Genomic DNA, 25,296 nt, shown 5'->3' on the forward strand with positions numbered 1-25,296 from the left:
TAATCATTTTTCATTTTTCTCTCTTCTCTTGTTCTGTTCTCCCCCAGCATATACCTCCTGGCCCCAGGCAATTACTTATCTAATATCTGTCTCTATATATTTGCCTATTCTGGTTTTTAGCTCTTTTTTTTTTCTTGGAGGAGACAGGGTCTGGCTTTGTCCCCCAGGCTGGAGTGTAGTGGTACAATCACGGCTCACTGCAGTCTCAAACTCCAGGGCTTAAGTAGCCCTCCTGCCTCACCCTCCTAAGTAGCTGGAACCACAGGTGTGTGCCACTGTGCCTGACTAATTTTTGTATTTTTTGTAGAGATGAGGTTTTACCACATTGCCCAGGCTGGTCTCAAACTCTTGGGCTCAAGCAGTCTGCCAGCCTCAGCCTCCCAAAGTGCTAGGACCACAGGCATGAGCCACCACAGCCAGCATTTCTTTTTATCCAACTGTAATTATATATCCTTGACCAGGGTCTCCCTTACCCACTGCCCTCAAACACCTAAGCATCTGGTAACTACCATTCTACTCTCCTTCTATGAGATTTGCTTTTTTAGATTCTAAATATAAGTGAGATCGTGCATTGTCTATGCCCGGCTTATTTCACTTAATATAATGTTCTCCAGGGGTTCAACCATGTGGTTGCAAATGACCAGATTTTGTTCTTTTTTATTGCTGAATAGTACTCCATTGTGTTTATGTCCATTTTGTTTATCCATTCATCTGTTGGTCACTTAGGTTGTTTCCATATCTTGGCTGTAGTGAATAATGCAGTGAATATGGGAGTGCAAGATGTCTTTTTGATATACTGATTTCATTTCCTCTGGGTGAATACCCAGTAGTGGGATTGCTGGATCATATGGTAGTTCTATTTTTAATATTTTAAAGAACCTCCATACTGTTTGCCTTAATGGGGATACTAATTTACATTTCCTCCAACAGCATACAAAAACTTCCTTTTCTCCACATCCTTGCCAACACTTACCTTCTGTCTTTTTTTTTTTTTTTCCAAGAAAGGCCCAAACAAAGCTAATCTTTTGTCTTTTTGGTAATAGCCATTTTAACTGGTATGAGGTGACTGAGGTGATATCTCATTGTAGTTTTGATTTTCATTTTCCTGATGATTAGTGATGAACATTTTTTCATATATCCATTGGCTGTTTGCTTGTCTTCTTTTGAGAAGTCTCTTCAGGTCTTTTGCCCATTTTTAAATAGGCTTATTTGTTTTCTTACTATTAAGTTGTTTGAGTTCCTTTTATATTTTAGATATTAAATCTTTGTCGGATGTATAGTTTGCAAATATAATGTTTTCTCCCATTCTATAGATTGTCTCTTCACTCTGTCGGTTGTTTCCTTTGCTGTGCAGAAGCCTTTTAATTTGATGTAGTTTGATTTGCCCATTGTTTGCGTTTGTTGCCTGTGCTTTTGAAGTCTTGTTCATAAAATTCTTGCCTGTATAAATATAGTGAAGCATTTCCCCTGTGTTTCCTCTAGCAGTTTCATAGTTTCAGGTCTTACATCTATGTCTTTAATTCATCTTGAGTTGATTTGTGTATATGGTGGGAGATAAGGGTTTAATTTCATTCTTCTGCATGTGGATTTTCAGTTTTCCCAGCATCGTTTATTGAAAGACTGTCCTTTCTTTTCAATAAATGTGTGTTATTGGCACCTTTGTTGATAATCAGTTGGCTGTAAATGTGTGGATTTATTCCTGGGTTCTCTGTTCCACTGATCTATCTATCTATTTTTATACCACTACCATGCTGTTTTTATAACTTTAATTTTATGGTATATTTTGAAGTCAGGTATTATGATGCCTCCGGCTTTGTTCTTTTTGCTCAAGATTGCTTTGGCTATTCAAGGTCTTTTGTGGTTACATACGAATTTTAGGATTTTTTTTCTATCGCTGTGAAGAATTTCATTGGTATCTTGATAGGAATTGCACTGAATCTGCAGATTGCTTTGGACAGTATGAACATTTAAGAAATAATTCTTTCAATCCATGAACACAGGATAACTTCCCATTTATTTATGTCTTCAGTTTCTTTCATCAGTGTTTTATAGTTTTCATCTTAGAGATTTTTCACCATGGTTAAGTTTATTTATATATATATATAGTATCTATTTGTAGCTATTGTAAATGGGATTTTCTTGATTTCTTTTTCAAATAGTTCACTGTTAATGTATAGAAATGATACTGGTGTTATGGCTGTAATCCCAGCACTCTGGGAGGCCAAGACAGGTGAGTTGCTTGAGCTCACGAGTTTGAGACCAGCCTGGGCAACATGGCAAAACCCCTTCTCTACAAAAAATACAAAAGTTAGCCAGATGTGATGGTCCCAACTACTTGGGAGGCTGAGGTGGGAGGATTGGTTGAGCCCAGGGGGCTGAGGCTGCAATGAGCTGTGATTGCAACATTGCACTTCACCCTGGGCAACAGAGTGAGATCTTGTCTCAAAAAAAGGAAATAATACTAGTTTTTGTGTATTGGTTTTGTATCCTGAAACTTTACTGAATGTGTTTTAGTTTGAACAGTTTTTTTGGTGGAGTCTTTAGGATTTTCTATACTTATGATCATGTCATCTGTAAACAGGGACAGTTTAACTTCCTCCTTCCCAATTTGGATGCCTTTGCTTTCTGTTGCCTAATTGCCTAGTTACAGCATGTTCCTGTTCTGTAAATGTCCAATGAACTAGAGAATGATTCTTGGGTAGTTAATATTGTCAATGTTGATGAACTCTTTTCCTTCTCTGAAAGCAGCTCCTTTCTTGGAGGTTTCAATTCTGCGTGGCAGTTTGCAGCATTTCTAGTGGTACTGCTCCATATTTTATAGCTTTATGAAGAAGGTGTTTACTTTTTTTGAAATTACCTTGAGACATTTCAAATTGTGCAGAAAATATATGCACAAAAGCAAATGTCTTGCAGTTTGCTATAGCCGCTTATGCGTCATCTGACTCTTGAATAGCTTTTAATTCAGCTTTTAAATCTCACTTGAATTTGAGCAAAACCTTCATCTTTATTTGTATCTGGACAAATTACTTCAATTGCTTGACAGTAATGACCAATCAGTTTATTTAAAATGGTATCATTTAGTAGGACAGTGTTTTTCTCTAGTTTGAGCAACGAATTCAACCAGTCCTCTAGGTTGTTCATCATCATCATCATTTGGTTATCAGTTCCTGATTTTTTTTTTTATTTTATTTTTATTTGAGACGGAGTCTCGCTCTGTCGCCCAGGCTGGAGTGCACTGGCCGGATCTCAGCTCACTGCAAGCTCCGCCTCCTGGGTTTACACCATTCTCCTGCCTCAGCCTCCTGAGTAGCTGGGACTACAGGCGCCCGCCACCTCGCCTGGCTAGATTTTTGTATTTTTTAGTAGAGACAGGGTTTCATCCTGAGTTATTTTTACCAGTGAGTTTTATACCTTCAGACAGCTATTTTGAATTATCTCAGGAATATCATGTATCTCTGCCTCTTTAGAGTCAGTCACTGGCACTTTGTCTGTTTGGTGACATCATGTTTCCCTGACCTTCATCCTTGTAGTTATATATGGATATCTGAGCATTGAATATATAGGTATTTATAAACAGTCTTTGCAATCTGGCTTTGTCTGTGATTGTCCTTGTACAGTAGGTCTGTCCAGAAATTGTAAGCACACTGTCTTTTTTGGTCTTTAAGCCCATGAGTGCTACAGCCCGTGTAGTGCCAAATGGTGCCCTAAGCCCAGGTTCCCTACAGTTGGCTCTGTGATTTGTTTGCTGATTGCTGTAAGCCGCACCCCCATTCTTTGTTTCTAATTTACACCTAGTAGGCTAACCCTGCTGGCACCTGCAGTGCTTCCAGTGGGAAAGGACCATAGTGTGCCCCTGTGAAAAGTCTCAGAATGGTGGGGAAGGTGAATGCCCACCTCCTGCTCTTTTTTCCCACTGTAGAAATTGTGATTCCAGAGAAATTCTCCAAGTGAGGTGCTATGTGCGCTTGGGGGAGGGGTGTCATGATCAAACAGAACCATTCTCTTTACCCTCTGATCATGGTTTTTCTTGGCTCTGTGGTCCAGTGAGTTGTCACAGCTTCACTCTCAACTTCTGGGATAATCAGGGCAATAATCTTGCCACTGGGTATTTGCTTAGTTGAAATTATGTGGTGGGGACAGAAGCCAGTAACTTTAACTCCTCCATTTTGCTGATGGCTCTTGAATTCTGTTCTTTCATGTGGATTTTAATAGGGAGGGTCTAAAAGGAAGCTTCAGTTTGGGATTTTTAGAGCTTCTTCTAAGTACAATTGTTGAATCAAGAGATAAAAATGATGTTATAACTGGAAATAACCCCGAGATTAAAAAGGAGATAAATTAGCCCCATTGGGACAGTGCTATTGGGAATGTGAATTGATATCACTTTCCTGGAGTCTAGTTTAGTATTTATTTTATACAGAATTCCTGAAAAGATATGTGTCTCCTTTGACTCAATACTTAAAGGAATTTACACAAAGGTTATAATCAAAGATGTTCTAGAACTGTTATGCTGGAAAAACACGAAATATTCTAATTATGAATTAATTGGGGATCAGTGAAATAAACTGGTTTGATATGCTCTAAAAAATAATGTTACAGAAAAAAGTGTACTGATATGGCAAAATGTATATGACATAGTTTAAAAAGCAGATTAGATGTTGATATATACAGTATAATAGAAAAAGATCAGGAAGGTACACACTGACATTTAAATCTGGATATTTATGAGTGTTTCTTTATTTCAATCTTTGTAGATGTATGTATTTTCTAAAAATTGTATTACTATCTTTGTAATAAAGTAAATTATTTTTAAGGGACTAAATAATAAATATTTGTTATTTGAGTGCTTTACGTATTCACTTGGCAATTACAGTTTCCTGAACATTGGACTTCAGACTCTTCACAGCACATCCTTATTTTCATAAATAGAAAATTAAACTTATTTGTCACTTTGATATTATGCCAGGTTTAGAATACTGGAGTCTCAATCAATAAGGTGGCACCACATTGCAGAGTCATCTCTTTTTACCACGGGCCCAACATGGATGAGGATCAATCAGTATCTGTAAGTCTTTGCAGTGAGGGCAGAGTGACCACTTATTAAGTTCTAGGCTAAAGGATTCTGGGAGAGACCAGCCACACAGAGGACTTCACAAATCACTGGACAGTAAGGAAGATGACCCCACAGGGTAGCATGAGAAAATGTAGCTGCCTTCCTGGAATCTAGGTCGTATTCGCCTGTAGCACAAAATGAACCGATCTTAAACCATAACCAGCATATGTAGCTTGGAAAGATGCTAAATTCCACACCCTAAGACCTGGGAATGGATTTTGGCTCTTTCCAGCATCCTAGTCTTGGGCAAGTCATTCAGCCTCTTGAGACAGTTTCTCTAACAGTGACTAAACGTGCTGACCACCTGTGGTGGTTGGAATTAGAGAAAATAGCATGACTCATTGGCAGGTTTCTAAATTGGGAAGTGTAAAATGTGAGCATTTATAAGTGGTCTTAGTCTGTGTTGTCTGGCTATAGCTGATTCCCACAGACTGAGTCATTTATAAAGAAAAGAGAGTTATTACAGTTTTGGGAGCTGGGATGTCCAAAGTAAGGTAAGGGGATGCGTCTGGTAAAGCCCTCCTTGCTGTATTGTCCCCTGGCAGAAGGGCACAAGGCAGAAGTGTGTGCAGGAGACAGAAAGGAGGCAAGAGGGGCGGACCGTCTTTGATAACAACTCATTCTCACAGTAACAGCATTAAGCCATCATGAGAGCAGAGCCCTTGTGACCTCATCACTTCTCATCAGGCCCTACCTCCCAACACCACTGCAGAGGACCAAGCTTCTAAGAGGAATTTAGGGGACACACTCAAACCATAACATAAGCCTTACAAAACAAAACAAGCAAAAATTGGCTTTTTTTCTCAGTGAATATATGCTGCTAACCAGATGTTGCCAGTTCACAGCAGTACACAGTGCAGACTGGGTGACTTCCATGGCTCTTACAAGGCTCATAGAGGTTTGGTTGGCGTGTCTCAGCACACCATGACATCATCCAGTGACCTTCGAGCTCAAACCTTATAACTAGAAAGCCCTGCGTTTCTAACCTCAAACTATTTAAAAATTTAAAGGAATCTACATATATACACACTGTAACCACTTTTTACCATACTAGTTTCAATTTAAAATTATCTGTTTGGTTATCTTCCTTATTGAGAGAAAATTCTAGTGAAGTCTTCTGGGTGAGGATCTTCCCCTTACAGGGGAAGAAAACCAGATGACCAGACGAAGTGAGAACCAGAACTGAGTGGAGGGTGTCTACCTTGTGTTTTTGTACTTTTCTCTGTTCACTTCTTTCACTGTTTGCAAATAAACCCTGCCAAGGAGGCAGAGGACATAAGGGGCCCTCATGAGGGAAGTGCCTGATGGGATGCAGGACCTCCTCATTAACACTTCACCTAGTTCAAATTTGGCCTTCCCAAAGCAGCTCCTACCTGGGGCTTTACCAGTTTTTAGAGCATGCAGTCTTAAATCTAGAAAGAAATGCCCAGTGTGATTCTTAGATGTTTAGTGGCTTAACCTGTCCCAAATGACAGGTGGGCCTCCCTTCACACTGGACAAGTCTGAAATAACCAAGAGAAACAGTGGTGCTCCAGCTCAGCTCCGTGGGGAAGCTGAGAGGGACCATGCCCAGGGACCATGGGACTTGTCCTGGGTCTGCCTTGGCATGTACCATCATATGATCTGGGCTCACGTAAGTAGCAATGCTTTCCTAAGAGGATTCTATTCATACTTTATGAAATATCAGTTGTCTATATCAAATAATATTCAGTGTGGAGAAACCACTCCAGATGGAAGGACAGACTTTGATGAAAATAAGGTGGGCGGGTGAGGGTAAGGAAGCTGAGATGATATGGAGAATTGTATACTACTAAAAATATGTGCTTCAGAACCTAATACATTACCCCATATAATACATGTGTTGTGCTTTTCTTAACAATTTCACTGGAACAAGATAAATGCAAAGGTGGTTATGGCAATTCCCTATTTGTAACGTACTTTTGAGAGGGAAAAATCAAAGTGATCACCAAACTCTGTAGTGCTGAAAGATGATTCCTACTGCGATCACCGCATTCCTTCAGTGGAATTGCTGCATGTGACTCTGCAGACAGAGAACAATTAGGGTATGGTTATGTTCCCCTACACTCCAAGTGGCCAGAGGACCCAAGGCATTTGGGGGCAGCCTATCAAGGTGTTTAAATATCAAGCCATGGATACTTAATTTTATTTTGAAGCCAATGGAAAGCACAGAAGACTATAGAAGAGAGAGATGCCATTTATAATTCAAATTATTGAGGATGTATATAAGACAAAGTACCTACTTTTAGTCCCAGGTGTACTAAAAGCGTTTAGTCCCAGCAAATTTGTCTTTTCTAGTTTGACAGTAGCTTTAAAAGTGTCCCATGATGCCCTCCCACTGCAAATTACAGGGCACTCAGCTATTTTTCACAAAATCATACTTTAATAACTATGTTGTTTTTCTTTAGTGGAGCTACGATTGAGCCTCACAGATAGATTAACACATATTTCCCTGCAAATGAACATCACTTAGGACATACTCATCTCAGAGGAAATGGCCCAGAAGCATATTGGGGTGAAGGGAGGCTAAGGTCCCAGACCTTCTGGGCAGGAGATTTGCTTCTCAGGGGAAGCTTCTGGTTGGCTGCTTGTCCCAAGATGCTAATGGAGGCAGGGAAGGCTCACTGCTCCAGCCCATGGGGCGGAGCAAGACCAGTCCCCGTTGCTTCGGGATGCGTTTGTGGGCTTTCCACCTGCGCTCACTTCCCCACAGCCACCCCTGGTGTGAATGCTGATCAGCAGCCCCATGGGAGCAGCCTGCTTGCAGCCAGGCTGGAGGGGGCTGATCGCAGCCTTGCCCCTCCTCTCCCTGGTGCAGCCCGCTCTGGGGACCAGCTCAAAGGATGGTGAGTTTGACATTCTACCAAGATCTTATCAATTTTTCTTTCTTTTCGCCACAATTAATTACAAAAATTTGCCCAAGCACTGTGCTTGTTTCCGTGAGTATGATGGGACCCAGAGTGTGGGCTGGGGGTGGGGATGGGGTGGTAATAAAAAAAAGATGTAGAATATCTAAAGGTAGATGAGTAGAGGTCCACAAGCTGCCTCAAGGAACAGAATGGAAATGACAGTGACTGGCAGTCTTGCTAGGAAGGGACATGTCAGCCTGTGCAACTGCTCATGCAAAGAGAAGGTCAAGTGATGCTGACCGGCCAGGTGCTTTCCCGGGAAGCTCCATTTGGAGGTGATAAACTGAGGCAGGCAGATAAGATGATAATGATCAGAACCTGGGCTTGCATTGAGACCTGAGAAACGAAGTTGGTTGCTCATGATGATCATCATTCTAGTGTTATTCTTCCTTGTATATTTTATGTATACACTTGCCTGAGTTGCAAATGTAACTATTTCCCAAATCTGAAACCTAATATCCTTAAATGCCATCTATTACATCTTTAAGTATGAAAACCCATGTGAGAACAATTGCCGAGGTTTCCATCTGAAGAGGAACCCTGTGCTGTTGAAACTGCAGCTCTGTTTGTGCCTTTTTACACTGTGAACTGTGTAAACACCTGTGTTCGCTTTTCTACTTTGACTATTGAAAGTCTTGAGGCAGTGCTACCTACTTTCAGGTATCCGTTCTGAACTATGTACACGCTAAGCACCTTAAATCTGTGGAGTAAGGCAGGGGTTCACTAAGTGAGCTATTAGATCTAAGGAGCAGTATTAGAAACTAAGTATTAAATCTGAAATACAGAATGTGTGGCTTAAAAAACAAATTCTAAGGAGGTGGATTTTGTTTAAAACAATGAAGCCAAAGGGAAAGGCCTCCCAGGATCTCTTCCAGCCAGGGGGATTCTGTCCTTGCACACTGATTTCGTGCAAAGAAACGATTTTGCTTGTGTTTTTTTCCTCCTTTCATCAAGGTCAGAAGGAGAGTCAAAATCCTGATCGAATCTTTGTTTCTAAATCAGGAGCTTAGATAGTGATTTCTTAAAATGGGCCATATTTGGAAGCCATTTACCTAATTTCATTCAGAATATTTTTACTTAAAGCAGTTTTTAAAACTTGACGTTTTCCAGTTTGCTTGGCTGCATCCACGTCTCTCCTTAAGCGGCACACCCCTCTGTCCTCGGGAGGGAAGCAGTGAGTTTGGTTCTGCGTTGTGCTCCCTGTTGTACCAATGCAGTGCTCAGCAAACCCCAGGTGGAGGAGTGCGGCCCAAGAATGTAGATGAAGTGAGAACTCCTCCGCTGTCTGGATGCAGCTGCTCTGAGGACACAATGCTGGCCACAGGGGCCAGGAAAAAGACCGGAGGCTGCCCAACCCAGCGCTGGCCACGAGGGTGTTCTGCAATGATGGAAACATTGTATAATTTGTATCTCCACTACTGAGCCTGTGAAATGTGGCTAATGATGGAGAAGCTAAAGCTAATTCTTTTTTTTTGGAGACAAGAGTTTCACTCTTGTTGCCCAATCTGGAGTGCAATGGCAGGAAGTTGACTCACCACAACCTCTGCCTCCTGGGTTCAAGCGAATCTCCTGCCTCAACCTCCTGGGTAGCTGGGATTTCAGGCATGCACCACCACACCTGGCTAATTTTTTTTTGTATTTTTAGTAGAGATGGGGTTTCTCCAGCTAATTCTTAATTCTATTTAATTGTAAGTAACTTAAGCTGAGAGTGGCTATGAGACTGCCTCCCACGTAGGGCAGTGCAGGCATTTTTCTTTCCTCAATTATGTCACTTTCTTTGCTCCTCCTCATTTCCTGGCATCTTTGGTTAGCACTGCTGGCTTCAGAAACATCCCACACTTTAAATGTAGGCCCTGTTCTCAGGATGTCCAGCCCCACAAGGAGGCATGGGCAGCAACAAAGTCAGAGCATCCAGGTGTACATGTGGGTATGGATGCCAGCCCAGCAGGCAGGGTTGCGCAGGTGTCTTTACCCAGTGGACTCTGTTTAGATTTGACAGGAAAGTGTCAGAGCAAATCGCAGGGGCTCCAGAAAGAAGGAATTTTGTTCGTTTACAAACTGCAGTTGCAGTTTATCCTTTCCTTGGTCACAAGCACATTTGAAAGTGTATTGCTAATGAAATTGGAAAGGAGGCATTTCCCCCAAATCTGAGATTTACCCACAACAAGCACAGTGGGGACAAAGCCAGAGGCACTGCCAAGGCAGTGTGAGAAAAGCAGAGGTGACAGCAAGCCCCAGGAAAGACAGGTGTGTTAGGTCAACAGCAGGCCCCTTAAACCCCCACAGGGCTCTGGTTACTCACCTCATCTGCAGCAAAGTTCCAGAAAACACAGGATCCAAGGTCGGACACCCGTAGCTTGGATCATCATCGTTTAAGGGGTCCCCGTTCCCATCTGAGTAGGAGCTCGTGCCTGAAAACATTCCCACTCTTCTTGGTATCACTCTCTTCAGAGCAGAGAGAAAAATTATCTAGTTTTCTGAGTAAAACATTAAGTTTTCTCAAATCTCTATGAAGGTTTAAATGTTGGTATAAAGAACTAAGGCAACTAACAAATGCTTTAAAAATGTAAGAGAAAATGTTTCATAATGGAGAGAACTCAGTCTGACCCAACCAGTTGCAAACAAGGAGAGGTGCAGGAGGTTCGGAACCAGATCATTCCTAGGCTCTGCCAGAAGACAGAGTGTGCCTAGGGTGTGCCTTGCCAGCCTTCCATATGAATGCTCTTCTACTCTTCTGGAAGGTATCCTGTTCCCCAGTCCAGTTGTGGACAGTTACAGCTTTGTTTTTTTTTTTTTTTTTCTTTGAGACGGAGTCTCACTCTGTCGCCCAGGCTGGAGTGCAGTGGCGCAGTGGCGCCATCTCGGTTCACTGCAAGCTCCGCCTCCTGGGTTCACGCCATTCTCCTGCCTCAGCCTCCTGAGTAGCTGGGACTACAGGTGCCCGCCACCACACTGGCTAATTTTTTTGTATTTTTACTAGAGACGGAGTTTCACCATGTTAGCCAGGATGGTCTCGCTCTCCTGACTTCGTGATCCACCCGCCTTGGCCTCCCAAAGTGCTGGGATTACAGGCAAGAGCCACAGCGCCCGCCTTTTTTTTTTTTTTTTTTTTTTTTGAGACAGAGCCTTGCTCTGTTGCTCAGGCTGGAGTGCGATGGCAATGTCTTGGCTCACTGCAACCTCCACCTCTCAGTTTCAAGCGATTCTCCAGCCTCAGCCTCCCGAGTAGCTGGGATTATAGGCGTGAGCCACCGTGCCCAGCCAACAGTTACAGTTTTTAATTATCAGAACTCTCTCAGCTTCCATGTACAGTCTTTCCCTTGAGTAGCGATCTGTTTCAGGCAGCCACAAAGATCCCTACCTAAAACACACTTTTGTTTTATTTTGTTTTGTTTTTGAGGCAGAGTCTTATTCTGTTGCCCAAGCTGAAGCACAGTAGTGTGATCTTGTCCACTGCAACCTCCACCTCCTGGGTTCAAGCAATTCTCTTGCCTCAGCCTCCTGAGTAACTGGGATTACAGGTGCTTGCCACCACACCTGGCTATTTTTGTATTTTTAGTAGAGACAGGGTTTCACCATATTGGTCAGGCTGGTCTCAAACTTCTGGCCTCAAGTGATCCACCCACCTCGGCCTCCCAAAGTGCTGGGATTACAGGCAAGAACCACCACGTCTGTCGAAAGCACACTTCTTAGGAAGGAATTTGTCTGACAATATTAGAAAACAAAAGCTGTTTCTGATTGGGAAAATGTTACCGGAGTTCAGATTTTTGCCTCTGTGTTTGATGTGTGTCCTGATAAGGGTTCACAAGTATAGAAGCTGGAAGCATTAAGCTCTGTTTCTTTGTCTTCCAGAGGATGTAGGAAGAAGCTGGTCTGCTGACTGTGATACTCATGACCAGCTTGCACGGGACATGGCTGAGGAGGCAGCCCAAAACATTCCTGGTGACCAGGAAAGGTGAGTTAGCACTGTTCTCAGAGGGTTTGGTAAGGTTGATTTTAAAGTATGCATTCAGAATTTTTCTTTCAAAAGTCATCACCTCTAGGATGTAGGCTCACTCTGGCATAGGTGGAGGGCCTGTACCAGGAGGGTGCAGTTGGCCAGCAGGGTCAGTTCAGAGGTTGGAGTTGGTGTTGAGAATGGATTTTTTCCTGAAGGCTTTTTAGAAGATTTCTCAAAGCGGATGCCTTCAGTCATGAGAAGTGCTGATTGCTCTTCCTGCAAATGCAGGATACCTTCCAAATTACAGGACTTTCTGCTGCCCGGTAGTAGACAAAGTTAAGCTATCTGCTTGTCTGCCAGGTCCCTTGCATGGAGACCAGGAGAAGCCTGGCACAGGAAGAGATCATGGGGTCTTGGCCCATGGGTCTTATTTCTAAATCCTTTTCCCCATGCTCTGTGCACGCCAGCACCCATGTGTTGTTGAGGCTGGGCAGCCTGTGTGCTCTGCTGTTGGCTGTCTCATGGCAGTGTGACATGGTGCAAACCTCCATGCCCCCTTTCCTGGGCATGGGGCCAGCAAGGTGACCTGCCCGTGGGATGTGGTAAGAACCCAGGGAGGGTCCCCACTGTCCCCTGGCCTGACGTGATGGGAGTCTGTGCCTGTAGATCTTGCCCAGTGGGGTACCCCGCTACTGCAGGTCACTTTACCTCCTCACACCTAGATTTCTCATCCCGAAAATCTGAGTACCTCTGTTGTGACATCTGTAAACTCCAACGGGTCGTTATAAAAATCAGTATCCTTGATGAATGCTTGCTGTCAGCATTTCTGCCTTTGCTAGCTTACTGTCTTTGTGCCGTCACCATCATTTTATCAAAGAAACCCAAAGCAAACCAAGACGAGAAAGTGAGGCTGCACGTGTTAACAGGGTTGGCCACATTCATGCTTGGAAATTTCTTTGCCTTATGTCACTCACTGCTGCCAAGCTTTGTCTGATTTTGGCTATAATTTTTTCTGTTTTTTTTTTTTTGTTACCCCATTTTTCTTTTATTCCAAATGCCCGTGCTCCTGCAGACTCCCAGAGTCTTGATACTGGCCCAATTTGACCTTCACGCCTATCAGCCAGGAAATTGCAAGGAGTTACCCCTTTGTCCTTAGAAAGGAAAGAAAAGCTGAGGAGTGGAAGGGGCTGACTTGATGTTTTTTCCCCTGTATATTTCTACATCTTGTACTTGCAGAGCAACTAGTTCATGCACGTACTAGCCATTGTAATTGGTGTCCAGGCCCCATTTCTGAAGTCATAGCCTTTTGGGGTTTCCTGAGTCACCTAAAGCAAGACAGTGGCTGATCTGGTTCATAGAAACAGAAGAGGTTTTCGTGATTCTGCTGTATCCCTCATTTCCTGGAGTTAGGCCTGTAGTGTCTGTGTGTGTGTGTGGTATAGGACATGTGTGTGGGTACTGTGGTGTGTGGTCTGTGTGTGTAGTGTGTGGTATGGGTATGTGTGGTATAGTATGAGTGAGGTATGGTGTGTGTGTGATGCATGGTGTGTGCTGTGTGAGGTGTGTGTAATGTGTCGGTGTGTGTGGTGTTTGTGTGGTGTGTGTATGTGTGGTACATGATGTTTGAGTGTGTGGTGTGAGTGTGGTGTGCGTGGTGTGAGTGTGTGGTGTCTGTATATTGTGTGTGATGCTGTGTGGTGTGTGTGTGTGGTGTTTGAGTGTGTGGTGTGAGTGTGGTGTGTGTGATGGGAGTGTGTGGTGTGTATATTGTGTGATGCTGTGTGGTGTGAGTGTGGGTGTGTGGTGTATGCGTGTATGGTATGTGAGTGTGTGATGTGTGAGTGTGTAATGTGTATATTGTGTGTGATGCTGTGTGGTGTGTGTGTAGTGTATGCGTGTGTGGTGTGTGTGTGATGTGAGTGTGTATTGTGTACATTTTGTGTGATGCTGTGTGGTGTGAGTGTGTGGTATATGCGTGTGTGGTGTGTGTGGTGTGTGTGTGTGATGTGTGTGGAGTATGTGTGTGTGGTATGTGTGTGGTGTGTGATGTGAGTGTGAGTGTGTAGTGTGTATTTTGTGTTTGATGCTGCGTGGTGTGTGTGTGGTGTATGCATGTGTGGTATGTGTGTGGTGTGTGAGTGTGTGATGTGAGTGTGAGTGTGGTGTATGCATGTGTGGTATGTGTGGTGTGCGTGATGTGAGTGTGAGTGTGTGGTGTATGCATGTGTGGTGTGTGTGGTGTGTGAGTGATGTGAGTGTGAGTGTGTAGTGTGTATATTTTGTGTGATGCTGTGGTATGTGCGTGGTGTGTGTGTGTGGTGTGAGTGTGAGTGTGTGGTGTGAGTGTTAGTGTGATTTTTCATCTTCTCCCAGTTTTATCATCTTCCACCTGTGACCCCCACAATCCATTTCCAGCTTGAATGATTTGCATTTACATTCCCTGGTCTCTAAAACTCATCCAGCAGAAAACTTAGCACAGTCCTTCAAGGATGTTACAGTGCCTGGATCTTACCTTGGAGATGGTGATGGTAGAGTAGTTGGAATCCTATTCGAGGACCTTGATAAACAGAATCCCTACAGTGACAGTGAGTGAAAGTGTCTGGTCTAAACACTTAGTTGAGGCAGTAAAAAGAACACAGGAAAAGCCATCATGCAAAAGCCTGTCCAAGGTTATTTCCATCTGAGGGCCTGATGTAAGAGCCCAGCGTTGAACGCCAAGAAAGACCATCATTTTTCTGCTTCCCTGCCTAGTTCACTTTAAATTGGTTTGAATATGAGGTCTCTGCAGCTTCCAGCTTGCCAATATTTTATTTGTTGATATTGGTCAGCAAAACATCCTTCTTCATCCCGACTTGTTGATGAGGAAGTGTCTGCCCCTTTATGTGCTGAGGTGGACTAGCCCCAGAGCCTGCTCCAGCCCTCCCTGCCCCTGCCTTTATAACCAGGAGTGCCTGGCCAGAGCGGGTGAAATGGTTCAAGATAAGAGTTCAGCTCCAACGCTCTCATCTTCCAACTGCTCAAAAACACTCACTTTTTTTTAAACTTTATTTTATTTTATTTTATTTTTACTTTAAGTTCTGAGATACATGCGCAGAATGTGCAGGTTTGTGACATAGGTATACATGTTCCATGGTGGTTTGCTGCACCTATCAACCTGTTATCTAAGTTTTAAGCCCTGCATGCATTAGGTATTTATCCTAATGCTCTCCCTCCCCTTACCCCCAACCCCCAACAAGCCCCGGAAAAGACTCGCTCTTAAGGAATTATAAGAGATCTGTCATGTAATTCAAACAAATGACTCAACTAGTTCCCTTGAGGCATCACAGACTGTGTTTGAGCCATCAGTATCATCCCATTCCCCAATGGCCACAGTTAACTAAGAGGAAGCCAGGTGCCTCTGTGAAAATGGTGCTGATTCTGTGCCAGGGCCTGGGGGCCTGCCTCCTCCCAACACCAGGAAAAACAGCCTCCCTTGTATTTAAATTATCTCCCCCTTCCATTTTTTTATTTGAAAAGATTTCTGAAATCTCAAGGAATATTAGCTTTGCAGCGCTATCCTTGGCGCCTCTGTGAGTGGAGGACACCGCTGTTGGGGATGTGCTTTTCACCTTCTGAGAAGAAAGTTACTTCTCAAGGGCCAACTGTGTCCCAGGAACCAGGGCTGGTGTTTTCTGTGGGTAGCACTTGGAAGTGATCCCGTTGTGGGGGCGTCTGGGAGGGTCTCAGAACCTGGTGGGTGCCAGGGCTATCTAACCTTGTGTGGGCCCAGAGTGGCGGGCAGTCTCACAGCCATCGGCTGTGAGGCACACACGGTGGACAGAGGTTAGGTTGGTCCTTTCCTCAATTTTATTTGCCCACCAGATCATTGCAGAAATCCTCTAAGTCTGATCTGGTCTGGTCTGTATGATTCCAAAGCTGTCCCCTTTTCTATTATTATTATTTTTTATTTTCTCATTTCTCTGGCCTTTGGAAGACAAGCATAGTTGAGAGTAGACAAGGAAATCCTTGGAATTATTCAACAGTTTGAGGCCTTTGACCTAACAACCATCTTCATCTTCAAAATACAGCTTTGCACCTCCCTGCAAACTTTCCTCAACTATAAATAGTGTCCTCGTCTGCCCTCTGGTGGCGGCTTCTTGGGCATCAAGAACCAGACTTGTAAAAATTGGGTGAAACGGTCCAGTTTTATCTTTGTAGAAACCTTGTTTAAGATAAAGTAGATATCCTATAGACTTTATAGACATCCAAAATGGGTAAAAAAGAGAATTCTGAAGAGCTGAATGCATTTTTCAGGGGAAAGGTGGAACACAGCATCTAAGAACAAGGCGAACACCCTTAGCAGCTGGTTACCAAGCATTTAGCTAATACAGGGCGTCCCTTTCCGGAGTGACAGTCCTGGCAGCAGCCTCGTGAAGTAGGTGTGTGTCGCTCCTCTTAAACAGTGAAGGAGACTGACACAGTGAGGAAAGGTGACTGCCTGTGTCTAGAAGAAGTGGATGTAGAGCCTGCCCTTCTCCTTAGCACAGCAGCCTACATGGAGCCGGGAACTTGGCGATGGTTCCCATTGCCCTGTCGCTGGGAGTGGGCATGGAGGAGAAACCTGAATCACACCATCCATTTCTGGCTGAATCAAGATCAGAACCCGGGAAACCCGCACCTTAGATCAGGACTATTTCACTCACTGCGCTTGATCTTTCTCAAGTTGATTGGTGCCAGACACAGACACCTCAGGACCCAAGGAGCCACAGGCCCGAAAGGGGACCAGGGACCAGATGACAACCCACAGTGATCTCTGCTGACAAACATGAGAGCAGCAGACAGCTGCCAAGGCCTAGGGAGGGAAAGTCGCCAGCTATGCCAAGGGGCAGAGCTCTGGGGCTGACTTCAGCTGCAGCTTGAGCTCTAGAGGCACACCTGTAGAGAGCTTTGAAGGAAGGTGCCATAGAATTGACATCAGCTTTGGGTTTGCTGAGAACCAGGTTTGAACGTTGGCTCTGCCTCTCACTGATGGTGTGAACTTCGCTAAGTTAACTTGTTTTGCTGGGCCTCCATGATCCCATCTGCATTGCTGTTCTTGCATTGCTATAAAGAAATACCTGAGACTGAGAAAGGAGGTTTAATTGGCTCATGGTTCTGCAGGCTGTACAGGAAGCATAATGCTGGCATCTGCGACTGGGGAGGCCTCAGGAAGCTTACAATCGTGGTGGAAGGTGAAGGGGGAGCAGATGCATCACATGGCAACAGCAGGAGCAAGAAGAGGGGAGGAGATGCCACACACTTTTAAATGACCGTATCTCGGAGAACTCACAAAGACAGCACCAAGCCATGAGAGATCTGCCCCCGTGATCCAAACACCTCCCACCAGGCCTCACCTCTAACATTGGAGATTACAATTCAACATGAGATTTGCACAGGGACAACTATCAAAATGATATCAGCATCTTAAAAAGTAACTGCACGGAACCTCTCAAGTCTGTTGTGGAGATGAACAGGGAGGATGCCATGCAGTGCCTCCTGTGTGTCTGTGCTGGGGTCTCTCCCCAGGGCCATGGGTTCCACGCTCTTCCTTTCTGCAGCATGCCAGATCCCCATGGGCTGGAAGTATGTGCTCTCAGAGCTGCGAGTGAGCAGTGGGAATGGGGACAGTGAGGCAGGAAGAAAGGAGGAGGAAGAGGACCCCTGGGGGCCACCAGGCCTTGCCCTGGAAGGTCAGCTCTGTGCATCTGGGCAGGAAGCCCTAGAGGCAGCAGGAAGAGAGATGGGTCTGTTCAGAGGCTGTTTTAGTAGTCAGATGGGAGCTATATTTCAGTTAATCTTCCAAAACAGACCCTGAGTTTGGGAAATATGAAGTGAAGAAACCATAGATGCAAGTCGTTTTTTTTGTTCATTTGGCAGCCAATTATGTACTTAATACATTTGTGGCAGAAATATGGATATGGAAGGAAGAGTGGTCACAGGATGGCTGTGATTAAACGATTGTACGTAATCTTCCTCTGGTTATTTTCTTTCCCTTAGGTGTCTCCAGGCTGCCTGCTGCCTTTCCTTCGGTGGTGAGCTGTCTGTGAGCACTGACAAGACCTGGGGTCTTCATCTGTGCAGCTGTAGCCCTCCTGGAGGTGGACTGTGGGTCGGTAAGGCCTTGGGGAAGGAGGCATGGCCACCATGACAAGAATGTTGCTTTATTTCCCTGGTATAAAGAGGACATCTTCCACATGGGAATTTCATTTTCTGCTTTTAAGAAACAGAAGGAAGGTCAGAGTGATCTTAAACCTGCTGTTTTGTAAGTGCCTCTGACTTAAATAGTCCACATGCCAGGGTGGTATATTTTGAACTTCTTCACTGGGGCCCACCCCTGACTTTCTGCTTTAGGAGGTCTGGGGTGAGGCTGAGGAGTTCTGGGGGCCACACTTCGAGAACGACTGAGACTACAATGGGGCCTCCCAGAGCCCAGAAGGGGATACTTAGGTTACAGGAGGTGTCTGCATGGCCACAGGTGTGGGGCTTTCCTCCTCTTCCTTAACACAGAGAGTATCTCTGTTTTCAATTTTTAAAATGAAAAGTCTAAAGTGTTGCCTAAAATGTAATTGCCAGGATTCCTTTAAGTAGAAGGAATTTTCGAGTTTTCAACTTAGGCTACACATTTGGTAGACCTGAGAAACTGATTTTAAAAATTAAAATTTGGCCGGGCGCGGTGGCTCAAGCCTGTAATCCCAGCACTTTGGGAGGCCGAGACGGGCAGATCACGAGGTCAGGAGATCGAGACCATCCTGGCTAACACGGTGAAACCCCGTCTCTACTAAAATACAAAAAAAATTAGCTGGGCGAGGTGGCGGGCGCCTGTAGTCCCAGCTACTCGGGAGGCTGAGGCAGGAGAATGGCGTGAACCTGGGAGGCGGAGCTTGCAGTGAGCTGAGATCCGGCCACTGCACTCCAGCCTGGGCAACAGAGCTAGACTCCGTCTCAAAAAAAAAAAAAAAAAAATTAAAATTTAAAAATTTTTTACATTTCTGAAGAGACAGATTTAAATGAAGTGTGTGGGGGGCGGGCAGGAGGTGGGTGTGTGCCTGGCATCAATGTTGAAACAATGCAACGCCAACTCTTTTTGCAATTCTTATGTTAAGATCATGTGGAATTGGTACCTAAATGCCAGGGGTTTGCCTGATGTCCTGCTGCCGCTGCTTACGTACAGAGCATAATCATCACTGAGACAGCGAGGATTGCCAGGGAAGAAAGCTTTATCAGGTGCTGCAGATGAGGAGAAGGGAGATAAAGTCTCAATATGTCTCCCCAACTGACTAAAATGGGGGGGTTTATATAGCAGGGAAGGCAAGAAAACAAAAATTAAGAGAGGGGTGAGGAAGCAGTCTGAGGAACGAGGGGCCTGGCTGGATGCAGGGATCTGGTGGGTCCCTTTCCTGGGTTTCCTGAGGGAGGAACTCAGATGAGATGGATGTTAAGTCTCAAGTTTTAAGACTAGGAGAGTCGATTTCCATGTTTATTCAAAAACACCTATAAATATCAGTGCTGTGGGACAATTAGGCCAATTTCAGGATTAGTTTCACTCATTTAGTTTATTTTTCCTTTTGTTCAATTTTGCGATTTTGTGTACTTTTTATGATTTTTTATTTAATTTTTTCTGTTCTAGGGATATGTCCACTTTTTTTTTTTTCAGATAATTTGAGCACAGTGACTTTGATGACTAATTGGTTTCAGAGAAATATGAGTCACTTGACTATTCTAGCTTATTCCCAAACATTTTCTAAATATTTCTTCCTCTCAGATGTGTCCAGTTCAGGAAATTGCTTCCTACCTCAGTTGGCACATCCAACCTGCATGGGCGCTCAACGGCACTCGATGGTACTTGCAGCACATCACGTATTAGACAACCCTCGGAAGCACAGCCTTTGCTTTTTTCTCAGCTTTTATTGTCACAAGATATTAGTACACTGGACTCTTGACAGTAAATAGTGGCTTTGACTCACAGTGTTAACACTGGATTTGATATTGTCCTAGGCTAAACTTGAGAGTGTCCCGGGAGGCTAGGGGAAAGCTGCCTGCCGGCATCACTGCTGGGGTGCAGGGAGGAAGCCACGCCCCCCGTGAGGATGGCCCAGCCCTGGCCTGGAGCTCCTGGAGAACCTGCTGCTCTTGGCGGCCTGCAGGCCTTTGGGTTCCTTCTAGCCTGAGCAAAGCTGGCCAGAATAAGAGACTGGGGTTAAGGGAGGCCAGGCAGAAACAGGTTTCCTTGCGGAACTCAGGTCTGAGGGAAAAGCAGCAGGGTGCTCCAGTCTCCCCTTCACCTGCCACCCCCACTTCCTTCCCCTCCTACCTGGGGATGCAAGGCCCTCCCCGAAGGGCAGAGGGGTGGGGGCTTCAGGGAAAGCAGCTCTTGCACCCAAGGCAGTCGCCTGGCTTCTTGCTGAGAGTGGCTGTGTGCAGGGGCAGGTCTAGCAGAAATATTTTCTTTTAACTTTTATTATGGACATTTTCAAACATCCGCATGAGTAGAGAGAATGGCATCACAAACACTCAAGGACCTGTCATCGCCGGCGACAGTTGTCAGCTGTGCGCAGATCCTATTCCAGCTACTCCCACAGACCTGGGATGTGGCAGGGCCCTCAGCCTCCCAGCTGGGTGGACACGGGCCCCGCTCACTGCCCAGCCTTCAGCCCTCAGAGATGGGAGGAGTGAACATCAGCCAGGTCCACGCTACTGTCAGAGCCAGATTGCCCAGGTGGGAACATCCTGCTTATAAACTTTGGAGTGTCTTTAATGGTTTTCCTGTTTGTTCAACAGTTCCCCCACCACTCCTTCAGACTGTGGTATAGCCCCCTCTACTACACACCACTGAGCAGGACCCTTGACCCTCGTTATTTTATGACCGGACCGCTGGGTGTTTCTGGAACAGGCATTCATTGTCAGTGTGGCTGGTGGTCGTGCGTTCCCTCATATTGCTTAGTGTGGGCTACACCTAAGACATTGTTTAAGCAAGGAAATAGAAAGAAAAGACACACTGCAGGACACCAAAGCCCAATCTTCATGATCAGCCCGTTGTTAGGCCCGGGTGGCTTTGAACTTGTGTATAACTGAGGGCTTCTCCAGCTTTATTTTCTCACCTTCCCAGAACATTGCAGTCTTCAGAATCTGTTTGCTGGTTGTTGTTTTTTGTTTTTTGTTTTTTTTTTCTCTAGAGGTCTATGCTAATCGCGTGCTTCTTATGAGGGATGGGAAGTGTGACTGTCCTCGGTGTGCTCTGAAGACAAAGGCAGAAGACCGGGAATCACAGAGCCCATCCTCATTGCCTTCTGGGCAGAAGGTATTCCTGGATCTGGGGAAATTCGGCTTTTCTTCCTGAATACAGTACATGTACAGTACAGCTCGAAAGCACCTCCATGTTTCAGCAGGAATTTATCAGGGATTGTTTTCCTATCATGTGTGTTTGTGCCAGTGAAGCAAGTGTGACTTATAAAGTCTTAATTCAGCTCCAGAGTGTAGTTCCACAGATAAGAAGTGCAGGCAGGGGTAGCCCAGCCCAGAGGAGTAGGGGATAGCCCTCAGATGGGGAGTGAGGGGGTAGCCCTCAGGTGGGGAGTGGGGGATACCCCCAGGGTGGGGAGTGGGGGTGCCCCTCAGGTGGGGGGTGGGGCTACCCCCGGGGTGGGGAGTAGGGGCTGCCCCCAGATGGCTCCAGCACAGACAAGGCTTCCAGCAGCCAAAGCACCGAAACCCTGCTTATCTTGCACAGTGTGAGGAGCTCTTTGAAGACCCTATTAATTAACACTAGACAACCTGGAGGTTTGTGAATTCCCTTGCAGCACGACCCCCAGCAGATGCTGTTATGGCTACGTGTTTGCTTTCTGGCTTCCTCTGGCCGAAGGCGAGCCCTGGGAGGATGAAGCTGTCTGCTTTCCTCGCCGTTGCTTCTCTGGTGCCCAGCAGAGTGCCGGGTGCACAGTGCCGGGTGCACAGCAGGGGTCCACAGCAGGGGTCCACTGCTATTCTGTTAACGAAGTAATGTTACTTTCCCAAATGTACTGGGTTTTCATAAGCAGCTCTCTCACGTTATTTTATTATTTTTTCTTACAGAACATTTGGAAAACAACTAGTAAAGCAGCGTTAAGTGTTGTTAATGAAAAAACACAGGCTGTTGTTAATGAAAAAACACAGGCGCCTCTGGATTGTGATCACAGTGCTGATAGGTATGTCAATGTACCATGGCGAAATCTTGCTTTTCTGAACGTGCAAATGATATGAGACTTACAAAGAATTGCTCAGATGTGAAAGTGGATGCTTGTTCCTACATGGCCCGAGGGTGGGTTAGCAAATGCAGCTCTTAAATTGGTGGAAAAAAGAATGGTGTTCTGAAGTTAATTTGCTGGAGTAGACCAGGTAGTATGACAAACCCCCGAATGCTGGGAGCCGTACAAGGTGATGTCATACAAGAATTGTCATTGTCTCCATTATGAACTCTGGGAAGGAATATGGTGAGCCTTCCGTGTACAAGCACTCGACATGATGGTAATTGGTTATTTTATGGTGCATAACATACAGACTTTAAAACAGCATTCGATGAACCTTGAAGACATTATGCTTTGTGAGATAACCAGTCACAAAAAGACACATCCTTTATAATTCTACTTATGCGAGGTCCCTAGAGTGGTCACATTCATAGACACTGAAAGGAGAGTGGGGTAGTTGCCAGGGGCTGTGGTGGGGAGGAACAGAGGGTTGCTTAATGGGTACAGAGCTTCAGTTTTGCAGGATAGGAAAGTCCTAAAAATGTACTGCACAACCATGTACGTGTGCATACACTTAACACCACTGAACTGTGCCTTCAAATAGTTCAGATGGTAAATTTTGTTATTTTTTTTTTCGCCGCAGTTTAAAAAAACACAATAGCACCAGACAATACAAAATTCAAAGTAGGCATAATTTAAAAAAATAGTTGGCCTTCTTCTGGATTCTCTAATGTCACACTGTACCTGAAATCGATGGTTTTACTCCTTCTAATGGAAATTAAACATTGAATGATACAAAGAACAAATGTAACTTTTCTTTCTTAAAGGAAAGACATGGGTAAATGTAGATGTTTGTTTTCCTCATTATTATTCAGTTCCACTGTTTTCACTGATGCGACTTTTCCCTTCATGTTATTGTTCAAAGGCAGTGACTGGTAATGGCCCATCAATGTTGCCAAGAACAGCTAAACTGATCACAGTTCTTTCTGATCTACCTCCAATCCACCTGATCTTTACTCTTGATCTGCTGCTATAATATTGCTCCTTTTATTTATTTATTTATTTTATTATTATTATTTTTTGAGATGGAGTCTCGCTCTGTCACCCAGGCTGGAGTGCAGTGGCCGGATCTCCGCTCACTGCAAGCTCCGCCTCCTGGGCTTACGCCATTCTCCTGTCTCAGCCTCCCGAGTAGCTGGGACTACAGGCGCCCGCCACCTCACCCGGCTAGTTTTTTGTATTTTTTAATAGAGACGGGGTTTCACCGTGTTAGCCAGGATGGTCTTGATCTCCTGACCTCGTGATCCGCCCGTCTCGGTCTCCCAAAGTGCTGGGATTACAGGCTTGAGCCACCGCGCCCGGCCTTCCTTTTATTTATTTGTAAGATCCTCAAACCTGACAGGAAAGGAGGCAGGGCAGAGCATGAAGCTGGCACCGTGCCCTGGGAGACCACGAGCAAAGTCCAACCTGTGACCATGGATGCACCTGATTCAGCCCCTAGGTGGAAATTTAGGAAAAGAAGAATCCTTGACAGCCAGCTGTGAGGGCAGCCCACGCTGCACACCTGACTGTGTTCCCCACCATAGTAGTCTCCGAGTCTTTGCTGGCAGCAGTACTGGGGAGAATTGGATCCCCCCGACAGTTTGTGACCCAGAAACTTGGATGTGTGGGCCCAGGACTGTTGTTTTTTGGACTCCATTTTGCTAACAATAAGCCTACCTTTTATGGCCAGATTTGTCTGTCTGTCCCCCGGAAATATGATGACTGAGGCCCTGTGTAGCATCCATTTCAGGGTAGAGCATCTCTGTGTGAAATTCTTACTTCTTTTGGATTCTAGTGGGTAGACTGGTGCATCCCCTGGAGCCCCGGATAAGAAAACTCATTCTTTGCAGCTTGAACAGAATGATTTTCTCCGATGCTTGGGTCAACGAATGAAGAATTTCACAGCTTATTTTTGAGAAATTATTTCAAGACTTAGCTAAGGTGCAAGTAACTGTTCAATGAGAGAGAAATCTTCAAGTGGAATCAGCACTCCCTGTGTGCCGCCACGGGAATGTCATTCCTGTCCTCTGCTGAAACCTGGCAATGCAGGCAGGGCCTGTGAATACACACAGGAAACAAGAGCGGGGTGGGGTCTCCCTGTGTGGCAGCTCATTGACTCCAGCTCCCACCTCCTGCTTAGCTGCTGCAGTCTGTCTTGGGCCCTCACTGGTTACAAATTCGAAGTGCTTGGGTGAGCAAACCTCTGGCCTGTGTGCTTGCTTAGAAGGAAAGGGTCTTCCTTCCTAGCAACAGAAGACCTTCTTAGCTGTGAGCAGAGTGAACCCTGGTGGGGGTACTCTTGTGTCTGTCTCCTGAGGCCTGAGCACAATCCCCTCCACCCCCAAGCCGGTCCCTGTTCTGAGGCCCTTTACTTTTATGACTGAATCACAATCAATCCAAGCCTGACATTGTGGAAAGACACAGACATGCATGGACCTTAATCTGGATAGACACGAGTGCCTTTTTCTTTTTTTCTTTTTTCCCAGGACACAACTAAGACATGCAGGTTTGTTGCTGTTGTTGTTGTTTTCCTAAAGAGAATCACTACATTAAGAACTAAAGGGATATAAAAGGGAAAAATAGAAAGCAAGTGACTCGGATGATGACTGGACTAAAAATATGTCACATTAGGAACAGCTGAAGTGACTTCAGATGTCCCTCGGAGGACAGAAGAGCCGGGTTGACATGCCGCTGGAAGTGCCTGGAAGTGGGCTTCAGCTGACGGAGTGGACAGCATGTAGGCCCCCACACCACAAGCCCCAGAGCTGAAGTGTCATGAGTAGTGCAAGGTTACAGATAACCAGGTCCACTCATGTTTGTGTCTTTCCACAACGTCAGGCTTTTATTGATTGTGATTCAATCACAAAAGCCATGAGCTACATGGAGCTCTTGAGGAGGCAGTTCTCCGTAGTACTTCCCATTCACTTGGCAATCAGAGCCGCGGGCACACAGGCTGATGCCACTCTGTCAGTCAGTCAGTATTGCAAACCATACATAATAGTATACTTAACCTATAAATGTTATAGATTAAACATTCCA

General features: G+C 45.1%; 1 protein-coding gene across 1 annotated transcript in view; it reads left to right on the top strand.

Moving 5' to 3' along the window:
* Positions 1-11,893: 11,893 nt before the first annotated feature.
* PKD1L1 (polycystin 1 like 1, transient receptor potential channel interacting) overlaps positions 11,894-25,296 on the top strand; it is a 185,781-nt gene continuing 172,378 nt past the window's right edge. Inside the window, exons 1-4 of the mRNA XM_065541975.2 lie at positions 11,894-11,992; positions 17,993-18,108; positions 21,169-21,293; positions 22,064-22,176. Coding sequence (XP_065398047.1) covers positions 11,949-11,992; positions 17,993-18,108; positions 21,169-21,293; positions 22,064-22,176 — 398 coding nt within the window. The 5' untranslated portion in view covers positions 11,894-11,948. The remainder of the gene's footprint in view (positions 11,993-17,992; positions 18,109-21,168; positions 21,294-22,063; positions 22,177-25,296) is intronic.

Source organism: Macaca fascicularis, chromosome 3, assembly GCF_037993035.2.
Source record: "Macaca fascicularis isolate 582-1 chromosome 3, T2T-MFA8v1.1".
Classification (NCBI taxonomy): Eukaryota; Metazoa; Chordata; class Mammalia; order Primates; family Cercopithecidae; genus Macaca; species Macaca fascicularis.